The sequence below is a fragment of the Bos indicus genome, chromosome 20, assembly GCF_029378745.1.
Source record: "Bos indicus isolate NIAB-ARS_2022 breed Sahiwal x Tharparkar chromosome 20, NIAB-ARS_B.indTharparkar_mat_pri_1.0, whole genome shotgun sequence".
In the NCBI taxonomy this organism is placed as follows: domain Eukaryota; kingdom Metazoa; phylum Chordata; class Mammalia; order Artiodactyla; family Bovidae; genus Bos; species Bos indicus.
The window spans coordinates 46567155-46592997 of record NC_091779.1 but is presented as its reverse complement, the minus strand read 5'-3'; the positions used below and the strand labels follow the sequence as shown (position 1 = coordinate 46592997).

Genomic DNA, 25843 nt, shown 5'->3' with positions numbered 1-25843 from the left:
CTCTTGTGTTCAAGAGATGATTCTGAGGGTCCAAGGAGACTAATGTGGGCTACAATTTTCTGGGTAGAGGATTTCAGGGAATAGAATTTCACAGAGAACCACATAAATATGAAAAGAATCCCACTCAACTCTTCAGCTGAGTACTGGTCAGAATACACATGAGAACAAGTAAAATCTATGGCTTCTAAAGATGTAACCAATTATAAGGTCTGGCGGGAGCAAAGTTGAACTGGCATGTGTCTGGAAATAATTCTAGTTCCCACCAGCCAAAGTGGAAAATTCATCACTCATGGGGCTTTGTTGGACTACTCAGAAATGTCTTACCTGATTTATGGGGCAAAACCAGTTATAGACAAAGGGCTGCTGAAGCAAAAGCTAAAAGGTTTAAGCTATTTCCAGTAACTTAGCCACACATCTGAATACAGTTCAAGAGTATTTATAAAAAAGTAAAGCTGTCACACACTAAACACAGTATAAACACAATATTTTTTGTGCAATCAGAAATCACAGGTAAGTACGGAATGGGAAATGTGACTGCAAATGAAAATCTGTCAACAAAACTAACCTGGATATTACACAGTTGACAGAATTAGCTGACAATGATATTTTAACAGTTATTTTAAATGCATTCTGAATATTTAACTTGGAGAAGGAAATGGCAACCCATCCCAGTATTCTTGTCCAGAGAATACTATGACAGAAGAGTCTGGTAGGTAATAGTCTGTACAATCACAAAGAGATGAAAGAATAAGGATACACACACACACACACACACACACACACACATAATATATATATATATATATATATGCTTCATAAAGCTTCTAGAAAAGAAACTACAGTCTGTGAGTTGAAAATCATCCTATGATGGAATTAAAGCAGGTTAGGTATTACAAAAAAAAAAAAAAGAATTAGTAAACTTAAAAGAAAAATGAATAGGAACTATTTAAAATAACTAAGGTGAGAGAGATTAAAAAATTAGAGCACCAGTGAGCTGTGTTGCACTTTCAAGAGACCTAACATAATTAAAATTAAATGATCTGAAAGAGAGGAGGGTAGGGCAAAATTATTGAAGAAACAGTGGTTGAAAAGTTTTCCACGTTTGACAAAAGCCATAAACTCACAGATCCAAGAAGCATATAAACTTCAAGTACAAAATATATGAAGCTTATTATATAAAGTCACATCATAATCAAATTGCTTAAAGCTTTTGACAAAATTTAAATGCATCCTAAGAAACAACTAAGTTATTCGACAAAATAAACATACAGACATTTAAAAATATTTACTTTAGGATCTAGAAAAAAGCAACGGCTACCCTCAATCTAAAATACTATACCAACAAGAAAAGAATGATAAGATTAAAAAAGAAAATATTGAAGAATTCAAAATAAAGCACAGTATTAATCCAAACAAGGCAGAAAATAGGAATGATGAAACAAAGAAAAGATAGAGCAATTAGAAAACAAACAGAAAAAAAGCATGAGGTATATAATAACTGAAATAAAAAATACACCAGAAGGAATCAACAGATTATGTGATACAGAAGAATTGACCAGCAATCTGGAAGACAGAGTAGTGGAAATCATTGAAGATAAATAGGAAAAACGAAAAAAAAAAAAAAAAAGATAAAAATAAAGGAAGAAAACTTGCAAGACTTCTAGTATAACATCAAGCACCATAAGATTCATATTCTGTGGTCCAGAAAAAGAGAAACAGAGAAACAGGAAGAGAGCATATTTGAAGACATGATAGCAGAAAAATTTCCTAACCCGAGAAAGGAAACAGGCATCCAGGCCAGGAAGCACAGAGTCCAAAACAGGACCAATCCAAAGAGGACCACACCAAGACATATTGTAATGAAATCAGAAAATTAAAGAGAGGATATTAAAAGCCGGAAGGGAAAAGCAACAAGATATATATAAGGGAATGCCCATAGGCTATCAGTCAACTTTTCAACAGTTACTACACAGGACAGAAGAGAGTGACACAGTATATTTAACGTGATGAGAGGAAAAGCCTACAAGCAATAATATGCTCCCTGGCAAGATTTCACTGAGATTTGATGGAGACATCAAAGGTTTTATAGACAAGCAAACACTAAAGAGTTCAGAACCATAACACCAACTATAAAAAAAATTTAAAGGGATTTCTCTGAGTAAAAATGAACAGCAGAACTAGAAATGTATAAAAAAAATCCCATTTGTAGAGGCAACTATACAGTAGAGGTGGTGAATCAATGATGCACGACACTATACAAAGGTTGAAAGACCAAAGTAGTAAAATAATGCATATATGCAACAAGTAGTTAAGGGACACGTAAAACAAAGTGACGTGAAATATGACGTCAAAAACGTTTAATGTAGAGAGGATTTGTGGAGTAAAAATGCAGTGCTGGCTGAACTTAAGACATATGCAGCTTAAAATTCATATACATATATGAATCTAAAAAAATTCATATATATATATATATATATATGAACTGATATATATATAAACCTCATGGTAACCACAACCTCATGATAACCCCCAACAAACAAAAATTCAGGACCAGATGTCTTCATAGCTGAATTCTACCAAACATTTGTAGGAATTAAAACCTATCCTTTTTAAACTATTACATAAAATTTTAAAGGAATGGATAACTCTGAATGCATACTAAGAGGACAGCATCATCTTGAATCACTCAAATATCTGTAACAGATACACTCATGCAAAAGAGAAAGGAATTCAAACCAAAGACTGAAGGCAACCATAGAATCAGAAGGCAGAAGAGAAAAGGATGAAGAAAGGAATAAAATAGCGCTACAAAACAACCCCAAAACCATTAATAAAGTGACAGTAGGTACATAGCTATCAATAATTACCTTAAATGCAAATGGACCAAATGAAAACAAAAACATAACAATACAAAACCTTTGGGACACAGTAAAAACAGATCCAGAGGGAAGTTTATAGCAATGCAAGTTTATCTCAGTAAACAAGAAGAATCTCAGAGACAACCTAATTTTACACCTAAAGTAACTAAGAAAAGAAGAAAAAATAAAATCCAAAGTTAGTTGAAGAAAAGTAATTATAAGAAGCAGAAATACATGAAACAGACACTAAGAAACAAGCAAACAAAGAAACAATAGGAAAGATCAACAAAACTACGAATTAAGTCTTTGTAAAAATAAACAAAACTGATATTTTTGTCATTGAGTCATTGAGTCATTGAGAAAAAAGAGAGTGGGTCCAAATTAATAAAATTAGAAATGAAAAAAGAGAAGTTACAACCTACAACACAGTCCTCAATAAAACTAGAAGAAAAAAAAATGCCTTATTATGGACAATGGAAAAGACAAGGAAAAACTAAACCAATTCTGAGGGACAAAAGCCATGGGTTGCTTTTTGTACAAGTTCATCCTTGAGGCTCTGCCATGTACTACTGAATTCAGTCATATTAGTTTATGAACGTGAAACCTTGTTAATTATCTCTAAAAATCAGGCCTAGAAAGCAGAATATGTAGGTTAAAGAATTGGCTGTGCATTCAGATCAACAATAGTTTGAATCCTCAGCCTGCCAGTTATTTCTATAGAGTCCTTGGTAAAGCTCCTTAAACTCTTTGCATCTCTATCTCTATTTATTTTTAATAATATAGATGTACATGTCAATCCTGAACTCCCGATCTATCTCTCCTCTTAGGCTTCCCCTCAAGAAACCACAACTTTATTCTCTAAGTCTGTGAGCTTCTCTGATGGCTCAGTAAGGAAAGAATCACTTGCAGTGCATGAGACACTAAAGAAGCGAGTTCGATCCCTGGGTTGGGATGATCCCCTGGAGAAGGTAATGCCAACCCACTCCAGGATTCTTGGAGAATTCCATGAAAAGAGGAACCTGGTGGGATATAGTCCATGGGGTCACAGAGTCGGATGTGACTGAGCGACTAACACACACACACACATACATATGCATAACTGAATCACTTTGTTGTACACCTGGAATTAATACAATATTGTTAATCAACTATGCTCTAATATAAAATAGTTTATTTAAACAATATAGGTGATAATGATGTACTTGCCTTATACTGTTGTGATGAGATTTAAATGATCTGATACTTTGGATAGTTCCCAGTTCATAGCAAGGGCACAGTAAATAACAATTACTTTATAGAGAAAAAGATCGACAAATATTTGAGTTTCATATCATGAATCTGATGCCACCATTTGAGTAGAAAAGCATTTTGTTGCTTATCACTTGATTCAATGAAAAGATTAAAATCTTTGTGTAGAAAGGGGTGTTAAAATGATTAAACTTAATACAATCCTTGATGTTATCTGAATAAATAAACAAATATCCTTGGCAACATGGAAAATCAGCTTGCCTTTCTCAAGTTAATCAACATTCATTGAATTCAAGATATGAATGCAAGATATACCAAATGAATGAGAAAGATTACTAAGAGACTGTCTCCTTTATACTGCAGAATGCTCAGCAGCAGGGGAATTCAGTTCAGTTCAGTTCAGTCGCTCAGTCGTGTCCAACTCTTTGCGACCCCATGAATTGCAGCACGCCAGGCCTCCCTGTCCATCACCAACTCCCAGAGTTCACTTAAACTCACGTCCACTGAGTCGGTAATGCCATCCAGCCATCTCATCCTCTGTCGTCCCCTTCTCCTCCTGCCCCCAATCCCTCCCAGCATCAGAGTCTTTTCCAAGTAGGGCAATAAATTGTTCTTAATCTAAAACAGTCAATATCCTGTCACTTGTCTAAAACTTTCTAACAGTGGGTATTATTAACTGACAAAAGGTAAAATCAATGACTTTGTTAAAAACATAAATGTGGAATTTTAAGCATAAATATTTAGTATCACAAATACTAGGTCTAAATGAAGGCACATATAACACTGACTACTATGTTTTTAGAAACTGAAAAATCTATCAAGAATAGATATTTATTGAGCATTTATAGCTATTGGTATCTACAGTCCCTTATGCAATTCTTCCCTTTATGCATTTTTATGTACATGGTGAATTATTTCTATTTCAATACTGCAAAGAACACAAAAACACTGAACTTCCTTTTGTTACTTAAAAAAATAAATTCACATATAAGAGATGCCAAAGCCAATCAGCCACACTCAATTTCAATAAAAAATAAATATAATTTTGAATGTAAACCTGCTGGAACATACGTGTAGACCACCGGAAAACTAGATTACTTACTTAATTTTAAGAGGTTTGTTTTATACAACATGATAATGTAAAATTAATACTCTTTATGCATGATGATATAAAAGTACAAATAATCTTTCATTCATTGGTATTATGTTTTTAAATTAATGTTGAATAATATACAAATATATGATTTGAACCTGAACATTTACTTAAAAGAGAAAGTTACATTAATTCTTTTCTAATTAACCTAAAACTAGCCAAATGGTTCAAGCTAAACTCTGAGTACTAAGTATGGATTAAAATTTCATGAATTGTTTCTTTATTTTAAAAACATATTAATTAACCAACAAATTAAACTCAGTGTATATTTAGTGCAAAAAATGTTGCTTTGTAAATTAACATGAATAGTTATTACATCTAAATGTAATGCCTATATATTTAGTGTTGCTCTCATTGATTTTCTATGTATGATATATGACATGAATTGTAGGAAATTTGGGCATTCCCAATACATATTTAATTATTTAATTTCCCTAATCAATATAAAAATTTAAAAATTGTATGAATATAGTTCATTTTACAATGTGGTGTTAGTTTCTGGTAAACAGCAAAATAGTTCAGTTTATACTACATGTCAATATATATATTCTTCTTATACATTCTCATCCATTATAGATTATTACAAGATATTGAGTATAGTTCCCTATGCTACATGGTAAGTACTTGTTGGGTAAAAAAATTAAATTTTAATAAAGTATAATTTTATGTATTTTATTATCCTAGTCACACATTAACAAACAATATAGTATTTGTTCCTTTAGTCTTCTTTGTCTTCATCAGCATACCTACCCATCTTCATCCACCCATCCTATTTGTCAGTTAATATCACAATTACATTTATATTCTCCTTAAGCATAACTTGAGCTTCCCTGGTGGCTCAGATGGTAGAGTATCCACCTGCAATGTGGGTTCGATTCCTGAGTTGGGAAGATCCCCTGGAGAAGGGAACGGCTACCCACACCAGTATACTGGCCTAGAGAATTCCAACTATACACTCCACGGGATTACAAAGAGTCAGACATGACTGAGTGATTTTCACTACACTTCACTTAAGCATAATTTATGGCACATTTGAAAGCTTTAAAATGGTTAATACAATCTTCAGATTTTGAGAAATTATTACACTATTCTGTACAAATAATATTAATTTTTAATAGTTTCACTGTTCTCAAATATCACTACTGTCTTTACCAATCCTGTGTGTTTTTAATAGAATATAGTTGATGTTTTGTTTACCAAAAATTTTTATGTAAAATGTGCCTAGAGACTAATTTCATCAATTTTCCAGTTATCTCTTAATAATTTTTCTAGAAGAACATTTTTCTAGAAAATTTTATTTAGATCTCTTATTATTTGAACTATGATTTATCTAAGAAGGACAGTGAGATAAGGATTACTTCGATAACTAATGGATTAAAACATGGACACAGGAGCCAGATAGCCTGAATCTCAAACCAGCTTTTCCAGTGACTAATTTTTTGGCATGTTCTTTAAATGCTCAGTACTATAGTCTTATCATCGGCAGAAAGATAAAATAATAGGAGCTGCCTTGTTAAGTGTGATGTGCGTGTTTAATTGCTCAGTCATGTCCGACTCTCTGCGACCCCATGGACTGTAGACAGCCAGGCTTCTCTCTCCCTGGAGATTCTCCAGGCAGGAATACTGGAGTGGGTTGCCATGCCTTTCTCCAGGGGTTCTTCTCAACTTGGGTCAAACCCAGGTACCCTGCATTGCAGGCAGATTCTTTACCATCTGAGCCACCAGGGAAGCCCAAAGTGTGATGAGTCAAAGAAATCAATATATCCAGAGCACTTAAAAGGCAGCACAGCTGAGTCTTTGTTATGGAAGCATTTCATCCTATTACTGTACTTGATCACATATTGTACATTTTTTTCACACAACTCGTAAATAGTGAGTAATTGTTATATATCTTCAAACTTATGTTTTCTCAAAACACTTACTTTATTAAATTGTTCATGGCATCTGGGTCATATGCTGTCACCTGTCCAATGATGCTGCCTTCCTTTACATCTTCATCTACTTCTATCAAATAAAAGACTTTACTGAACACAGGAGGCTCATCTATATCTTCCACAGATATTTTAACCACAGCTGTGTCTTTGAAAGGCCCCAGGTGTAAGAATCGTGGATCAGGGTGAGTGTTACTTGCATCCACTTTTAAAGTGTACAGCATCTTGTTTTCAAAATCTAAATTCTAAAGTGAAATGAAGTAAGAAAAATTAGTATAACATAGCAGACATAACAAGCAGAGAAAATATCAAAATGTAATAAACATCCCTCCAGTAGTTCCAGTAATTTTGGTTAAATAAGTTTCCCAATTATTGCTTCATGGGTATATCAAATAAGTTAGTACATTTTTAATTTTGCCTTACATGTTTATAAAGAGTAGTTGATGTAACAGTATAACATTAATACTTATTTGCACTTATTAATAAATTTTATATTTTGGTGGTCACAGGTAAATGAAATATCTAATAAATAAATAGGCTATTTATTTATTACTATATTATGTATTATTATTTTAAAGTTATAAAAATTTGAAATCAGCAGAAATATAAAGTTGAGATTTAGCAGGCTATTCATATAAGTTGCGTACGTTTGGAAATGTACATGAAATAATAGTGTTGTCGTTGTTGTTTAGTCGCTAAGTCCTGTGTGACTTTTTGCGACCCCATGGAATGCAACACACCAGGCTTCTCTGTCCTTCACTATCTCCCAGAGTTCACTCAAATTCATGCCCATTGAGTCAGTGATACTATCTAACCATCTCCTCCTCTGCTGCCCCCTTCTCCTTTTGCCTTCAATCTTCTCCAGCATCAAAGTCTTTCCCAATGAGTCCGCTTTTCATGTGAGGTGGCCAGAGTATCACCATGGCAAAATAATGTCACGGAGAAATATAAAAATGACTTTTGAGGTTACTTGATCCTAGTTGTACTTGTTGTTTACTCTAAGCAAGAGCTGTTGAAGTTTTATAGCAATTTTAAGTGTCAGTGATAAAGATGCTTAACTCACTTGAAGAAAACTCACAACTATTCCCATTTATGTGAAGGACAGAAGCATATAAAAGATGGAAGAAATAATCCTAGGCTTTCTTACCTAAAAAGCAAGAATAAACCATAAAATGCTCAATGAAAAAATGAAGACAGCAAGAAGAAACCTGTTTGACAGTTATAATCCCTTCCTGTGTATCCTTGTCAGTGATGACATCGAACATGTCTGCTCCATCTCCTTCCGCAATGCTGTATTCCACCTCAGCATTTTCCCCCACGTCAGGGTCATTGGCTTTTATCCTTCCAAGAGGAGTTCCAAGAGGTACAGACTCAGGAGAATGAAACTGATACGTACCTGAAAATTAAATCAAAGCTGTTTCATCTTTAGATAACAAAAACTTTCATTTCCTCTGCTCTTTTTATTAAATTAATTTTAAGTTAGGAGAATTTTTCATCATATCGAATTGTAAGCTGTCAAAAATTTACAGATTTATTAAGTAGGGGAAATAATTTATAAAGGCAGAACTCTCTCATTTTGTAAATGAGAAATCTGTTCCAGAAAGAATAAATGGATATCTCAAGGTTATTTAGATAATAGATGGTAGTTCTGATATTAGAATCCAGAACTTTTTGACTTAAGAGGGGAGGAAAGCAATTGTTTACTGCTTATTTGAAGTGTTCAGTATTATCATTACACATTATTCATTTGCTAAATTATTTAGAACATACATTTATTCTTATATTCTAACTCAAGGACAGAAAAAAATAAATTCTTTCATGACAGGTTCACAAGGAGATCCAACCAGTCCATTCTAAAGGAGATCAGTCCTGGGTGTTCACTGGAAGGACTGATGCTAAAGCTGAAACTCCAATAATTTGGCCGCCTCATGAGAAGAGTTGACTCACTGAAAAAGATTCTGATGCTGGGAGGGATTGGGGGCAGGAGAAGAAGGGGATAACAGAGGATGAGATGGCTGGATGGCATCACCGACTCGATGGGCATGAGTTTGAATAAACTCCGGGAGTTGGGGATGGACAGGGAGGCCTGGCGTGCTGCAATTCATGGGGTTGCAAAGAGTTGGACATGACTGAGCAACTGAACTGAACTGAAATTATTTAGAACATGCATTTATTCTTATATTCTAACTCAAGGATTAAAAAAGAATAAATCCTTTCATGACAAGTTCTTTCTTTATTTCCTTCTTTTCTTTTTTGCTTGTTAATGTCTTTTATTGGGATATAAATGTTTTTGTCTCCTGAAATGTTTACATTGCGCTGTCCCCAAAAGCATGTAAGTTTGTGAGGGTTTATTCAAGAGATAATTGGAAAATATCACAATAAATATTAATGAAAGTTAGAAATGTTTTTAAACATTTAATATGTGTTGATGTCTATATAAGGCCAAGGGCTTCTATATTAATTCATTTAATTCTAACATTCATCCTCATAGAATGAAGGCAGGTATATTGTCCTCAGAGATAAGGCTCAAGGAAATTACCCTGTAAAATTGGGAAATGCAGAAGGCAAAACTAAGCCTCTCTAACTTCAAAGTCTGTTCTCTTTCCAATTTGCTTGGTTCTTAAGAAGAGAGACTTCTAAATCCAGCTACTGTGAATTTGAATTCTCATCACTGGGCAAGTTAGTTAAATTCTTTAACCCTTAATTTCCACATCTATAAAATTGAGATGATGATAGCAATTAACTCGTATGTTTGTTAAGTAGATTACATGAAATTATGTCGTTAAGATGCTTAGTTCATTTCTTAGTTCAAGATCATTTCTACTATTACTATTACAGTTCCAAACCTTATGCTAAGAATTATAGAGTGGCAAGTCATTTGAGAATTCATCAGATCATACCCTTTCAGTTTATATTTAAGGAAACTGAATTCAAAGTTTAGATTTATGTTAATTAAGCTTATTATTCACATTCTCAGTGAAGTTTATTTTTTAACATTTATCGTATGTATATGTCCACCATCCAGAGCTATATTATTAAGTATTCAAATTTGATTAGCTTGAAAAAATGCTTTATTGCATTGGAATCAATGTCAGAAATTGAATTGTCAGAGTCCTTAGTAAAGCATTTCAAGAAAGGGCCCCTTATGTTTTTATTTACTGCCAAATGGAAATATTTGCAGCAGAGAATCAGTCTATATTTATAGGGTCTCATGGCTTACAAAGAATCTATGGTTTAACATGCATACCTAAAAATGGCTACAACTGAAAGGCTATAGACTGGTGTAATTATTCACAAGTAGGTAACAGATAACAGAAAATGTTTAACATAGCTCAGATGTCATCACAACCAAGGTATTCCATAAGGCTATGGGCAAATAAAAAAGAAAAATGTGGCCAATTAAACTAACTTGCATTGATTTTAATATAGTATTTGATTTCAGAGACATTAAAACATCAACAAACCTGTTTTATAATTGGATAAAAAAGGAATTATAGTTTTTAGGTACAAACAAGAGAACTGAGGCCAGTTACAGACGTGGATTTGAAACCAAGTGGTCAGCCTTGAGAGTCCATACACATAACCAGGGAAAAGATAATCAAAAGAACTAGATTATCATAGAAATGTTGGGAAAGCTAGGCTGGAAAATTTTATAACTCTTCAAAAGGTAGGAGAGGATAATTAAAGTTGCCAAAAAGAACCTCATTTCCTTGTTGTCTCCATTAACTACTCAATGATAAAAATGACCATAGTCACTTTGAAGTGATGCAGTATTAACAGCTCAGACGTGTCTGAATCTTTGCATCCTATGGACGGTAGACCACCAAGCTCCTCTGTCTATGGGATTTCCCAGGCGAGAATATTGGAGTGGGTTGCCATTTCCTCCTCTAGGGCGTCTCCCAACCCAAGGATCAAACCTGCATCCCCTGTATTGCAGGTGGATTCTTCACTTTAATATGAGGGAAATTGTGACATTCTGTTGAAGGAGGGTTTGTGGATTCATCTGTATGCATAAACTAGGAGCAAAAACATTTAACTGTTCACAGTGTGTTTGAGAAACTTTCCACACGATATCACGGAAACCTCTCTTACTCTGAGGAAATCGAGGAGGATTGTTGTTGACATCTGTCAGAGTGATGTTGACTGTGGTGGTCCCAGAAAGTCCTCCCATCTGGCCTCCCATGTCTTTGGCTTGTATAACCACTTGGTACTGTTCTCTGTTTTCTCTGCTCATATCTGGTAATGCAGTTTTTATTATACCTTTTGGAAAAAGTAGACACATATTTTGCAATTCAATCGAGTTTTAAAATTAAGCCATGCAAGATCCATTTTACAGAAATTAATCAGAACATGCAGATGATAACATGTCAGTGGACCTAGATAAGTCCTTCAATCCATAACCAATTTAACATTAGTCACAGAACAGGCAAAAATTGTTCCATGGGCAATTGTTTAGGAAACAGGTTTTGCTAAATCAATTTAATTACTGTTTTGATAAATCAATTTAATTACCATTTTGATTTAAAAAAAACTAACTTGAGCCAAAAACTTTAGATGAGTCAGCTTGTTTAATATTGATGATTGTCACATTTTTAAGGTTTTGGTAATTTCTAAGACACATAATGTGTTCAATCTCTATGAAAGTCTATATTTTACATCATAAATTTAAACTCAATTAATATTAGTCTCAAGGGCTAAGGATTCAAAACGTTTTCAATAATAGGAAATCTGCTTCTGTTTTCATGGAGTAAGTATTAGGAATACATAAAAACGCAATACGTAATAGATTGATTTTAAGTATATAAAAATCTAAAAATTAACTGTGCATCCAGATGTATTACATAATGAGAAAAAGGCCAAGTATTAAATGTTATTACCTGATTCTGGGTCCACTGAAAAATATGGCTGTCCTTGCAATATGCTATAGACCACTTTGGCACTATTTCCGTAGTTGGTGTCATCTGCATCTGTTGCAGTCACTTGTATAACAGATGTACCTACATGAATTCCCACCCAAACACAGATACTTAAGTACCTGGAAATTTGAAGCTATCTTTATGAAAACATATTACTGGGAATATGGTATCTTAGACCATGGTACATTTTTCAAGATATTTGTTTAAATTATGCTGCTAAAATCACTCATATTTCATTTTTTTTAAATTTTAATATTCCTGAATAATATTGTTATGGGGCTATCTAAACAATCAAAAGCAAAATTTATCATAAAGGTGACTATGCACTGGTTGGTTGAAAATATTATGACAAAAAACAATTTTTCACTAAATACAGTGCTCATGCAATTCTCAGTTAATACGTTTATTGCTAACTGGAAGTGTGGACTCAGAGATAAATCCAACAATGAAAGCACTCTTGCTGCTTTTATTCTAATAAATTAAATATATATGGTAAATTTAATGAAAATAAAGGGGCTCTTTTTTCACGAAGAAAGAAACAAAAGACATAAAATTGCCAACATTTTTGGTATGCAAGATTTATATGTGTATTGTCTGTGTTTCTTTTTAAAATGTAGTTAACATTGTCATATATAATCATACCTATTGATATGCTTTGTATTATTTTCTACACATATGTAAATCAGTAGATATATCCTTCCAGAATTAAGAAAGTATATAATTGTCTCATATACAATACTATAATCTACCATTACTCTCGGTTAAATTTTATTTTGTAAAATTTCAATTATTTTCTCTTAATTTCATCACACATCATTATTTTTAAAAGATAAAAGAACTTTAAGGGAGCTAGTTTCAGGAGCTAAATATAATGTAATATATTGATGGACTTTTCTCTATTTTCTAGAACTCTATAAAGATTCAAGGCATGATTCTAAACTACCATTAAATAAATCCTACATGTATTCCTTGAGCAAAATGAGTTTGTAGAGCATTTTCTAGTATATTACATGCAGTTTTTCAAACTGTTGACTCTGATTCTTACATAGATTTTGAAGTTCTTTAGAAAAAGTGAGTTCCGTGTTGGCTCTGTCACCTACTGTAATATCCCACATACATTACACAGGCAGAGCTTGTGTAATGAGTTGTAGTGAATGTTTCTCGAACTTTGTGTGTATATGCAGATTATAGAAACTAATATATTGCACATTAAGATTGTACCAACAACTTTATTTTTCATCAATATATCTGAATGCATGAATTTAGCAAATATTTTTCTGTTTTCTCAAAACTAATTAACATGAGAACTTGATCTCTTCCTCTTAGAGCCTCTATTTTCCTCAGCTGCAATGGAATTTGCATATCTTGTGAGAGGACACATTGTAACTTAGTCCTGCTGCTACGTGGCTTCAATCCTGTCCGACTCTGTGCGACCCCATAGACAGAAGCCCACCAGGCTCCCCCATTCCTGGGATTCTCCAGGCAAGAACACTGAAGTGGGTTGCCATTTCCTTCTCCAATGCATGAAAGTGAAAAGTGAAAGTGAAGTTGCTCAGTCGAGTCCGACTTTTACTCAGTCCTGCTGCTAAGTCGCTTCAGTCGTGTCCGACTCGGTGCGACCCCATAGACAGAAGCCCACCAGGCTCCGCTGTCCATGGGATTTTCCAGGCAAGAATACTGGAGTGGGGTGCCATTGCTTTCTCGGAGTACTCAGTCCTAGGTGTACTCTTTTATCACTTAAAAAGCATCCACTTTTATCTGAGTTAGACCAAAGCAGAAATCTTTAAAGTGATTTCCACCCACAAGAACATTCAAAAGTTCAATTAGAGCTGTTTTCTGATTTATGTTTATTTTTATAAAATCTTTTGTGCATATATGTTAGATTATTGTTTACATACTTAAGGATTATTTGAAATATGAATTATTAAACATAACCAAGATGCTAAATTCAAGTTGTTAATTCACTGATTTCATAAATTTCTTTTGCTAGTAGATTCATTTTGACTGTGGCTATCATTTCATAGTAAGTAAAAACACACCTCTATAATTTTGTGACACTTTTAGTGTTTTTTGTTGTTAAGTTTGGTTATGATCATTTGTTCTTTATCATGGGTATGTGATCTTTGAATCTACCCAAAACTATTTAACTTAAAAGCATTAAATAAAGGAATGGAAATCAATGTGGTTTAATGCCACAAACACCCATATAAAATATTGTTCCCCTTCTCAGAACATAGTAATAATTAGAATGTTGTTAAACACTAATGAATACTAAGAGCATATTGCTAATATATTACTTATACTAGAAAAATGAACAAATGAGAAATATATAGTGTTCTAAACTTTAGGGAAAGGTCAGCTTTTTTTTTGGTTTGTTTGTTTTCTATTTCCATAAATGTAAGAATATTTCACAATTCATATTATTTAGTAATAAAATTAGTTTATCTGCTTTTGTCCTAATTTTATAAATATTAGTTTATAAAAGACTTAAAGGGAATACATGGATTTTTACAGCCCTCTAGATATTTGCAGCTATATGTTTCATTTATTCTCAAATAATTTAAAATAAATATTTACTTTTTTATTAAACAAATATTAAGTAAAATGTAATGAAACCTGAATGACAAATTCATGTCATTTGTTACTTGTAGGTATTTTCCTGTGTGATGTAAAATATCCTAAGGCAAGGGCTTTTGTCTGCTTTTGTTCAATATTTTATCTCTAAAGCCCAACAGAGTTCCTAGTACAAAGTCATAACAAGATCTAACATTTACAAAATGCTTAACGTAGACGAGGCAGAGTTCTCAGTGCTTCATTTATGTTATTATTTTATCCTCATGATAAACATGGGATGTAGACCTTGGGGCATATCGAGTTTCCTCATGATCACATAGCTAGTAGGGGATAGGATGGTATTTGAGCTAGCCAGTCTGAAGAAGCTTCAGTCTAAACACTGTACTTACTAAATGGCCTGTCTGGTCATATAATTGAACACATTATTGAATCTACAGGCAGTGTAGATAGATAAGATAGAGCCCTAGATTCGGACATGAAGCATTCATTGATGAGTTAATTGTGTGATCTGTGAAAAGCTACCAATACTTTCTTTGTTGGGGGTGATGGTGTGGGAGGTAAACTGGATAAGTTTTTGAGGGACCAGTTGGGGGAAATACCCAGTCATGAGAAGCCTCCAAATTTACACAGTAGGAATTTGCCTTGATGGAGATGAATGCATGCAAATATAGAAAGTTGATAGATAATCTTTAACCAAAGTAAATGGTCACAAAAAATGGAAAACATAAAATATAGGAATCTGCTACAAATATCTAAATCAAAGTGTATCCCATTTTCCTTCACTATATAGCCTCATGTATTACCCAGATTAGTGTTCTGATCAGAAGATGCTAATGTGGTTCAGATTTCAAGAGTTAATTGAAATCATTTGGAGTTAATTGGAATCATTTGAATTTAGCTATTAACAAAAAGTTTTGTGCAGATATGTTAGATTATTAATTGTTTTCATACTTGAGGATTATTTGAAATATGAATTATTAAACATAACCAAGATGCTAAATTCAAATTGTTAATTCACTGATTTCATAAGATTTCTTTTGCTACCAGATTCATTTTATTTTGAGGCACATGATTCTGAGAACAAAAGTGAAATATGGTTTATGATTTTGACAGAAAGAAGAGGCAGAGGGAAAAAGCATGCAGAGGATTTGGTGAGAGAGAAAAAGAAAAGACAAATGTATTAAGAAATAACACATAATCCAATAGAAGGGAACACTCTAAAGAGAACATTGGTCTACAACATTGGAAAGAAAGATAAAATGAGAATAAAGAATTTATATACTTTATTATCTTAGGTTTGCTGCTGCTAAGTTGCTTCAGTCGTGTCCGACTCTGTGTGATCCCATAGATGGCAGACCACCAGGCTCCGTCGTCCCTGGAATTCTCCAGGCAAGAACACTGGAGTGGGTTGCCATTTCCTTCTCCAATGCATGACAACGAAAAGAAAAAGGGAAGTTGCTCAGTCGCGTCAGACTCTTAGCAACCCCATAGACTGCAGACTACCAGGCTCCTCCATCCATGGGATTTTCCAGGCTGGGAAATCTGGAGTGGGGTGCCATTGCCTTCTCTGATCTTAGGTTTAAGTTACCATAAAAGTTAATAGCAGATTTTCAATTATTGGGTTTAAATTAAAATCATTAATATAGTGAAAATAAGCTTACAATTAATAAGTTTATAATTAAATAATTATGAATTGCTTCATTTAGAGAGAAGACATTCTTTCTTATGTGGTTATATTTAGGCTTTAGCTGTTAACATATGGGCTACACATAACCTGACAAAGTTTCTAAATATCACCCTTTATATTTCTCTGTAAATGATAATTTGTACAGGTAAAAGCAGAGAAAATCACATCTATAAACCTATAATGAGTTAATCTTTATTTTCCTTTAAATTAGGTAGAAGAATTGCAAAGGAAAAGAACAAAAAATATATACATATATACAAGAAATATATATATATATAGATAAATAGATCTAAATTCTTATTGTAAAATGCAGTTTCCCCTTTCCTTATTTAGATTTAATTTTTTGAGAAATTTGAATTAAAATAATAAGAAAAAAATTCTACTTTCAAAGAGTCAATCTAATAAAATTAGAAGTTTTCCAAAGTACATTTTGCATAATAATCATAACTATTTTATAGTAGAGAAAAATAGTAAGGTATTTAAATTATCCAGCTATTTCTTCATTTTATTAACTTTTTTTTTCCTTTTTAAAAATAGTATAGTAACAATTTGTCTCTATTTTTTTGAGCAAGTCAGTTTAATTCTTTTAGACTCATTTTTACTTATTTATTGAGTGGTAATTAAACCAAGTAAGTATCTTCCACACATATATATATATATATATGATATTTATAATATGCACATTTCTGTTTAAAAATACATACACATACAAGTCTATGAGTGGGGCAAGGAAGAATCAATTAGTGCAATAATGTCAATATTAGTAATAAAGAATAATAACTATCCTCTATAAAGGGGCAGGTTTCCCTGGTTAGCTCAAATGGTAAAGAATCTGCCTAATGCAGGAAACCTGGGTTCCATCCCTGGGTTGGGAACATCCCCTGGAGAAGGGCATGGCAATCCACTGCAGTATTCTTGTCTGGAGACTTACATAGGCAGAGGAGCCTGATGGGCTACAGTCCATGGAATCACAAAGAATCCGACACGACTGAATGACTAACACTACTCCTCTCTCTATAAATGGGATCAAGATTCACCTGTAGTTCTTAAATCTTTGTTTATCAGTACCAAAATCTGCAACTGGAGCCATACAGCCACCACCTATACACTTTTCTCAGTTTTGTTGTAACTGTAGACATGCAGGTAATGTTATTGGCAATGACCCAAATTCTCATATTTAAGGTTTACAGTAATTAGAGATTGTACTGCCCATAATTTAAAGCTTATATAAATGACATACAGATTGCTTTACATGAAGGGCTTTTTGGACAAGATAATCTGCAACCTTCTCCTATGTATAAACTTATATATTCTATATTTTAATATAGGTTTGAACAAGTGAAAGTTTTATGAAAAATAAATCAGAGAGGCACTTAGTCTAGTTCTGATCTTATCACACACTTGATAAATATTAATAGAATCTAGATGATATTAGCATTTCATCTAATACTGATGAATTAGTATTTCATCTAATTCTAATGAATTTCATCAAATTCAAAATAGTCTTTGAATTTGAATTTGGTAGAGAGATTATAAAAACATATTGAGTAGAAGATAATATCCCATTAAATAATCTAAAATAATATAGGAGAAAATACAGGTTGAGTTTAAATATAAAGAGTTTCTGATTAGTAAATATTCTGTTTTTAAAGATGAAATAATAGTGTGGAAATTTAAAAAGTCTTTTGGTTTTAAGTCAATTATCCAAATTTATTACATTTAAATACCTCTATCATATTAATTATACTTTTTACTTCTATGAAAGTGAAAATGTTTGTTGTTCAGTTGTGTCCAACTCTTTGCTACCCCATGGACTAGAGCCGGCCAGACTCCTCTGTCCATGGAATTCTCTAAACAAGAATACGGGAGTGGGTTGCTAGGCCCGTCTCCAGATGTTCCTGACCCAGGGATCAAATCTGAGTCTCCTGAATTGCAGACAGATTCTTCAATGTCTGAGCTAGGGAATATACTGCTATTGAAATGGCACTCAGGTTCAGTGTATTTTTGCTTGAAATGAAAGGAATAGTGTCAGCAGTTTTAGACAGCTTTGCTTGCATAATTTTGCATAATCGCATATCCTATAGGTATATAAAATCTTTCTGAAGAAAAACAAGACATGAAAGTTTTTGTACTATTGGGGCTTCCCTGGTGGCTCAGACAGTACAGAATTTGTCTGCAGTGCAGGAGACCCAAGTTTGGTCTCTTGGTGGGGAAGATCCCCTAGAGAAGGGAATGGCAACCCACTCCAGTATTATTGCCTGGAGAATTCCATGGACAGAGGAGTCTGACAGGCTGCAGTCCATGGGGTTGCAAAGAGTCAGACACAACTGAGAAACTAACAGTTTCACTTTTTGTATTATTATGTGTCAAAACATCTGGAAAAATAACATACATACAAAAAAAAAGAAAAAAGTTTTACAATTGTTGAAGGGTATTAATCAGAAAACCCAACTGTAGAACGTACATTGATAGAAAGCTGAAATGGAAAACATCATTTTAGATGTATCTTTACCTCAAATATAAGCCTACAAAGAGACATGCTGTATATCTACATTAGCCCACTGGTCAACTTTTATGGACCAACCCAGTACTTTCCATATAACGGAACCAAGCTAACAGATATTTAAAAATCTTAAAAGAAAATACAACCACTCATATTTCATCCTAGGCTTTATGATTTCACAAGACTCCTTTCTAATTTGATTAGTGCTTTTCATTTATTGGAATTTATACCTGAAAAGGCAGATTTTTTCCCCTCCTCAGGTGAGATTTCATCTTAGTTTAGAAAAAATAAAAACTTCTTTACAAACTTTTGGTTATTCTGGCTAGATGACACACATAATTAAAAAATATTTAACATCAATCACTCAGCAAAGGTGTACATAAGTTTGTTTTTCTTCTTTTATTTAAGACTGACCTAGATATTAATTACAACAATGTCAAAATTATATATGTGATTTTGAAATAATATTCAATTAAATATCAAAGTTTGAAAATCAATCTTATGTTTTTCAGTGTTTTTATTAGAAATATGATTTGAGTCAGCTTTTACTATCTCATTAATAAATCTAACCTTACATATAAATATAGCTAAATGTAGTGACCTTTACAGATAAAAATATTGCATAATAACAAAAGGCACTTAAAATTATGGGCAGCCTTAAAGAATGAAATGATTAGTTTCAGTTTTTAGGACTAATCATGCCATGTGGAATATAGCTAAAATAACATGAAAAAGAATTAGAATATTGTTGATATGCTGCCAGGTTATTTGATCTTAATTCATTTACTTAATCTTTCTGAATCCAAGGTTCCTAATTAACAGAATGGGGATTTAAAATTCTATTTCTCATGCCTATCACATAAAGTTGTTTCAATGATCAAATGAGACTATCAAAAGAAATTTGTCAAATGCAAGTATTTGTTGTTATTATGCAAAATAATGCAAGCAAAACTTTGTAAAACTGCTGACACTGTTCTTTTCATTTCAGGCAAAAATACACTGAATCTGAGTGCCATTTGAATGGCAGTTGAGTAGAGGTAAAGATTTGGTTGAAATTCAGTGGAATAATTGTTCTCCGTAATCATCTTAAATATCAGCTACAAAATAGCAGGAAATGTTAAGAAACACAACTGAAAATCATTAGAAGTGAGTTAGCTAACACTAATTAGTAGTTTCATTTATAGCTCTTATCTTGAAAGAGATCACATCTCATAACTGTATGTCTGTAATAACTACCTTAGCAAAAAATAAAAACAACTTACTTTACATGAATCAGCATATACCTACCGACTCCAGACATTTCAGGAACACTGGCAGTGTACAAGTCTTTTGTGAATTTTGGTTCATTGTCATTGATATCATGAATTTTAATTATAAATTCAGATTCAGGCTCCACCTGCCGCCCGGTCTTTCTGTCTATAGCCTTGGCACGAAGAACGTAAAGGGACTTTTCTTCTCTGTCTAGTTTCTTTGCTGCATGAATATCTCCTGTGTTTTCATCTATGACGAACAGACTGCCAGCCCCATCTCCTGTTAGTATGTATTTTAAATTTCCGTCTCCTTTATCTTGGTCAGTGTGAAGCTTCAGGGAGGTAGAAAGGAAGAGTCTATAAATATATGCATTGTTATTACAGAAAAAATAATTTTGGCAAATATCAATTTATCTCCACATAACATCACTAGAACAATGATTGAGGTGGTTATCTTAATTTTCACTGTGGAGAGATTAAACATTTTAATTTTATCATTCTCAAAAACACACATATATTAATTTGAAATAAAGTAAAATGTATCTTCAAAACACAGTGCTCATACAATATTTTTTTTTAATTGAATACCACTAAGATTTAAATGCCTGGCATATTAACAAGAAAATAATCTATTTGTCTAGATCTCAAGTGTAAAATATTAATATACTCTTGATTACACTTAAAATCACTGAACTCAAAGAGATAATGTGAGGAATTTCAAATCTTATTATGATAAAGTTAGGCTATATGACATAATTTTAAATGATTTAAATTCTCTCAGTATAATATTGCTTCCAGATACACAGGCTCTGTCATCAGAGACTGACCAGAGATAGAATATTAATCTTAACCTCACAGATTTTTCTCTATATGACTTTAGAAGAGTACTTTTTCTACCAGAATGTTCTCATTTTTTTGGAAATTGACAAATTTTAAGGACATTTGAAATTTCAAGGGATATAAAACTCACAGACCTTTTCCATTGGCCATCTTAATAATCTTATGTATCTTCATTCTATTCTTTCCCATCTTAAAAATAAACTTCTTAGTATAGATGGTTTTTCATCAAGTGTTTAAAACAGACACATGAATCATGTATCAATATTTACAGAAACTTTCAGTAGGAAAAATTCCTAATGGTTTTCCAAAAGTGAGTCAGTCTTTCAGTCGGGTCCAACTCTGAGAGCCCAAGGACTGTGACCCAAAGCCTGTCAGGCTCTTCTGTCCGTGGAATTCTCCAGGCAAGGATACCGGAGTGGGTAGCCATTCCCTTCTCCAGAGGGTGTTCTGGACCCAGCGATCAGACCCAGGTCTTCTGCATTACAGGTGGATTCTTTACCATCTGAGCCACAGGGAAACAATGGTTTTTCAAACCTAACACTACTCTGTACCTTGAGTAATTTTCAGCCTATCCCCTGCTCTATTGTCCTCCGTCATTTAGTGTGCAATTCCCAGCACATTCTGATCCCACCTATCTTTGGTATCTTATTCCGTCTTTGAACTATTTGAGCACCTGAATCTATTTTTATGGTAGCAAAAATTACAGACTTGGGATTCATACTTTACTCCTTCTTTACTTTTAAGCCCAACATTAAAATAAATATATGCAGACTTTTCTTCTCTGAATTATCTCCCCGCCTATTCATCTGTCTCCATCTCTATGGCTACCACCCTGCACTGGTCTTATCTGGACCAATGCCGCAGTCTTCGGATTGATGACTACTTCCCTCTCATTCTACTCCAAACAATTTTCTGTACTAAAGAAGTTGATTTTTCTACATCACAAATGTAGTCATACTACTTTGTAGCAAAAAAATCTCCAACCAGGTACAGTACATAAGAAATATGAATCTAAAATCTTAGAAATCAGGCCTAGTCCAATGCAAATTTCTGTTATATTAGGCAAATTTTCTGTATGTATGTGTATGTGTGTGTTTAGTCTAAGGCACTTCTATTAAAAGGGGATAATATTCTTTTATAATAATCTTTACTTTTATTGTTATTCTATTTGCTTGGACTCTATAGCCTTATTTATGCATTAATCATAATCTTGTTCTCATCTCCAGATGTGCTTGTCACCTTAATCCACTTTGCTATACATTCTATACATATCAATTGCTTTGTTTTGCCTTGTTTTGTTTTCTTCATTTCTCAGATGGCTTGTTCCAGCTTTTATACCTGATGCTTGCAGATGTTTCTCTCACCCTTTAACACCTTTCCTCTTCTCTGCATTTTCCCCTAGTTAAATGTTTATCAAATTTCATTTATAATTTTTATTCTTAGGGATGCTTTCCTTAACTCTCTGTTCTAAAGAGTCTAGTCTAGACAGGTAAGACACTTTGTGCTTAATCGCTCAGTCGTGTCCAACTCTTTGCAGCCCCATGGATTGTAGCCCATCATTCTTCTGTCCATCGGGATTCTCCAGGCAAGAAACTAGAGTGGGTTGCCATGCCCTCCTCCAGGAGATCATCCCAACCCAGGGATCAAATCCAGGTCTCCTGAATTGCAGGTAGATTTCTTACTGTCTGAGCCACCAGGGCAGCCCAATACACATTTATACACAGCAAAAAACAAATTTGAGATATTGTTCAATTATCAATATTGTCAAATATATTCTCAGGCTGAAACAAAGGTAACCCAGGGATAATGCTACAATTTAAATTTCCACAATTGAAAATTGTGGAATATTAAATACAGTAGTGTAAATATTGTGCACTAGGTCAGGGACCCCATCCCATGTTTATATTATGGAAATTATTAATAAGTAGCCAAAATAAAAAGCAGGAACAGGTTTATAGTATAAACTTTCAGTAGAAATTTTACATATGTATATACAAGTGAAAATTAATTTTGATTTTTCTAAATTCTTCCCACTATTTTCCATACATTTAACATAAATAGAATAATACTATAATAAATATTGTGTTATACCTTTATTTTTTGCATTTAATAAATGTTTAACATTCTGTTGTGGTTATTAAAATGTATAGGAAAATGAACCTGTATCTATCACACTGAATTATATATGAATCTAAATCTTAGATTCAATCATTTATGGAAACAATTTACTCTTCAAAGATTTTATACTCATTCAAAATATTCTGAAGTCTAGAAAACCATTTAAGTTGGATAGAAGCTATATATATTTTTTATAAGATACTATATTCAATTTTTAAATTTTCAAGGAAAATTCTGTATTAGATCATGCTGTTTGGACTACCAAAGGGAAATTAAAATATTCATGGAAATACAAAACTTTCAGAATATGTATTTTGTCTGAAAATATTAAAATTTAGTTACAAAATAAATATTTGCAATAAAACATAATATTATTTTAGTCATTCATATATTGAAATCATTACATTCAATGATGTAATAAATCACTGAAATAATTTTATTATTCTATTCCTACCTGTTCTAATCCCTGTTCCAATATTTCATAATATTCCTTATTCTGTTAATTTAAAATTCCACTTTAAAAGAATTATTTTACACAAAATCAAACACATTTTAATGGCTTTAATTCACAATTTCATTTTAAAAATGAAAATTTTCAAAAGTTATTCTCTGGTGAAATATAACAGAAACAAAAGCCACTAAATTAAGTTTTTCTTTATGTACATTATTAATTTTTCATTATATATTTAGAATTGATATAAATCAATATTAAAATTTATTCTACCATAGCTTAAATATAAATGACAAAAATAAACTTCAAAATTAGCATTTTTAGGATCATGACAAAATAGAAAATTTAAAAATATTTTTTATCTATTATAAAGCAAAGCCAACATAAAATGCCTTAAGAAATGAGTGCCAAATGTAATTATTTTCTCCAGACATCAACAAACCAAGTAGTCCTCACTTCCTCATCATACCTTTCTTGCCTCTTCTAGACTTGAATAAATACACTGAAAGCAAAATAAATTGTGGATAAATATCTCAAATGCTTTTTTTTCCAAACAGTATTAGTTTTTCTCTGCTACAATATTTTTTACTTTCAAAAATTTGAAAAAATTAAACATGCACATGCAAAATAGGCTAAAATTTTAGACTGATAATTACTTTTATAAATCAATTTAAATATTTGGTTTAACATAATTCTGAATGTATCTATGAGGATACTTCTGGAAGACATTAACAACTCAATCTGTAAACGGACTAAAGTAGATTGTCCTTTCCTTTTTTTTTTTTTGGTTGTCCTTTCCTAAGTGGTGTCCTCATCTAAGGCTGAATAAGGGACAATTACTGTTTCTGTGTGTTGTCTTCTATTCAGATTGGAAGTTACACCATTGATTTTGGTTTTCAAGTATTTGGAACTGGACTTAAACCAGTACATCAACATTCTAAGTCTCCAGTTTGCCAACTGCAAATCTTAGGACTTTTCAGGCTCCATAATCATGGGAGCCAATTTTTACATATATATGTTTATATGATAATATACTACAAATACATATTTGTCTATAATAATATATATATGTTACATATATATATATATATATATATATATAATATTTCCAGAGAAAGAATTGCTGCTACTGCTAAGTTGCTTCAGTCATGTCCAACTCTGTGCAACCCCATAGATGGCAGCCCACCAGGCTCCCCCATCCCTGGGATTCTCCAGGCAAGAATACTGGAGTGGGTTGCTATTTCCTTCTCCAATGCATGAAAGTGAAAAGTGAAAGTGAAGTCACTCTTAGCCACCCCATGGACTGCAGCCTACCAGGCTCCTCCATCCATGGGATTTCCCAGTCAAGAGTACTTGAGTGGGGTGCCATTGCCTTCTCCATATATACATTATGTATATATAAATTGTATTTTATGTAAATAAAATCTGTATTTGTCTGGGTTTTCCTGAGGAAAATAAAGGGAGAATAGTCTTAAGGGAGATTGGAATGTTAGACTAGCTTTGTTATTTAACATCTACTCACCCACACTGAAAGGGTACAGAAAACATATCTTTCATCACTATTGTGGGATACAAACCTATGAGGTAGCCCAGTCATCCTTGAAGAGCTTTGTTATCACTGTTTTCTGTGATACAATGGACCTGCTATCACTGAACTGGGAAACCTAAGTGCTGTGGGAGTAATTGGATCCCAGAGTGACAGAGGTTAAGCGCACTCACCTGGCAAAAGATAGGTGGCAGGATTATCGTAGTGGTCAGCTGAGTCAAACAGCAGAATAGTTTGACTCATATAGATCTATGGCATTGGTTAACTGATTACAATGTTCCTAAAAGTGGATAGGAGGGCTACTAAATTCACACTTAACCTATAAAAGCCAAAAAGTTCAAGGTCAAGAGAGCAAAGCACCAACATGAATCATAAAAACAATCAGTCAGTTCCAGGCTTAAGCCAACTTACAGACCCAGAATCCCTTGAATAAAAGGATGCCAAGTCTCCTTGAGGAAGGATCCCAGTATAAACCAAACATTTCTTATTCTTTCTCCAAGTCTTCCCAAAAAAAACCCTCTGCCTTTTTTTTTAAGGAGAACTGTACACTGGAGATGGAGAAGGCAATGGCACCCCACTCCAGTACTTTGCCTGGAAAATCCCATGGACAGAGGAGCCTGCTAGGCTGCAGTCCATGGGGTTACTAAGAGTCGGACATGACTGAGCGACTTCACTTTCACTTTTCACTTTCATGCATTGGAGAAGGAAATGGAAACCCACTCCAGTGTTCTTGCCTGGAGAATCCCAGGGATGGGGGAGCCTGGTGGC

At 33.2% G+C, this 25843-nt stretch overlaps 1 protein-coding gene across 1 annotated transcript in view; it reads right to left on the bottom strand.

The window, feature by feature from the left end:
- CDH9 (cadherin 9) overlaps positions 1–25843 on the bottom strand; it is a 139153-nt gene that overhangs the window by 14419 nt on the left and 98891 nt on the right. The window contains exons 3-7 of the mRNA XM_070774809.1: positions 20158–20452; positions 12068–12187; positions 11283–11450; positions 8399–8586; positions 7182–7435 (exon numbers count right to left, since the gene is read on the bottom strand). Of these exons, the coding sequence (XP_070630910.1) occupies positions 7182–7435; positions 8399–8586; positions 11283–11450; positions 12068–12187; positions 20158–20452 (1025 nt within the window). The remainder of the gene's footprint in view (positions 1–7181; positions 7436–8398; positions 8587–11282; positions 11451–12067; positions 12188–20157; positions 20453–25843) is intronic.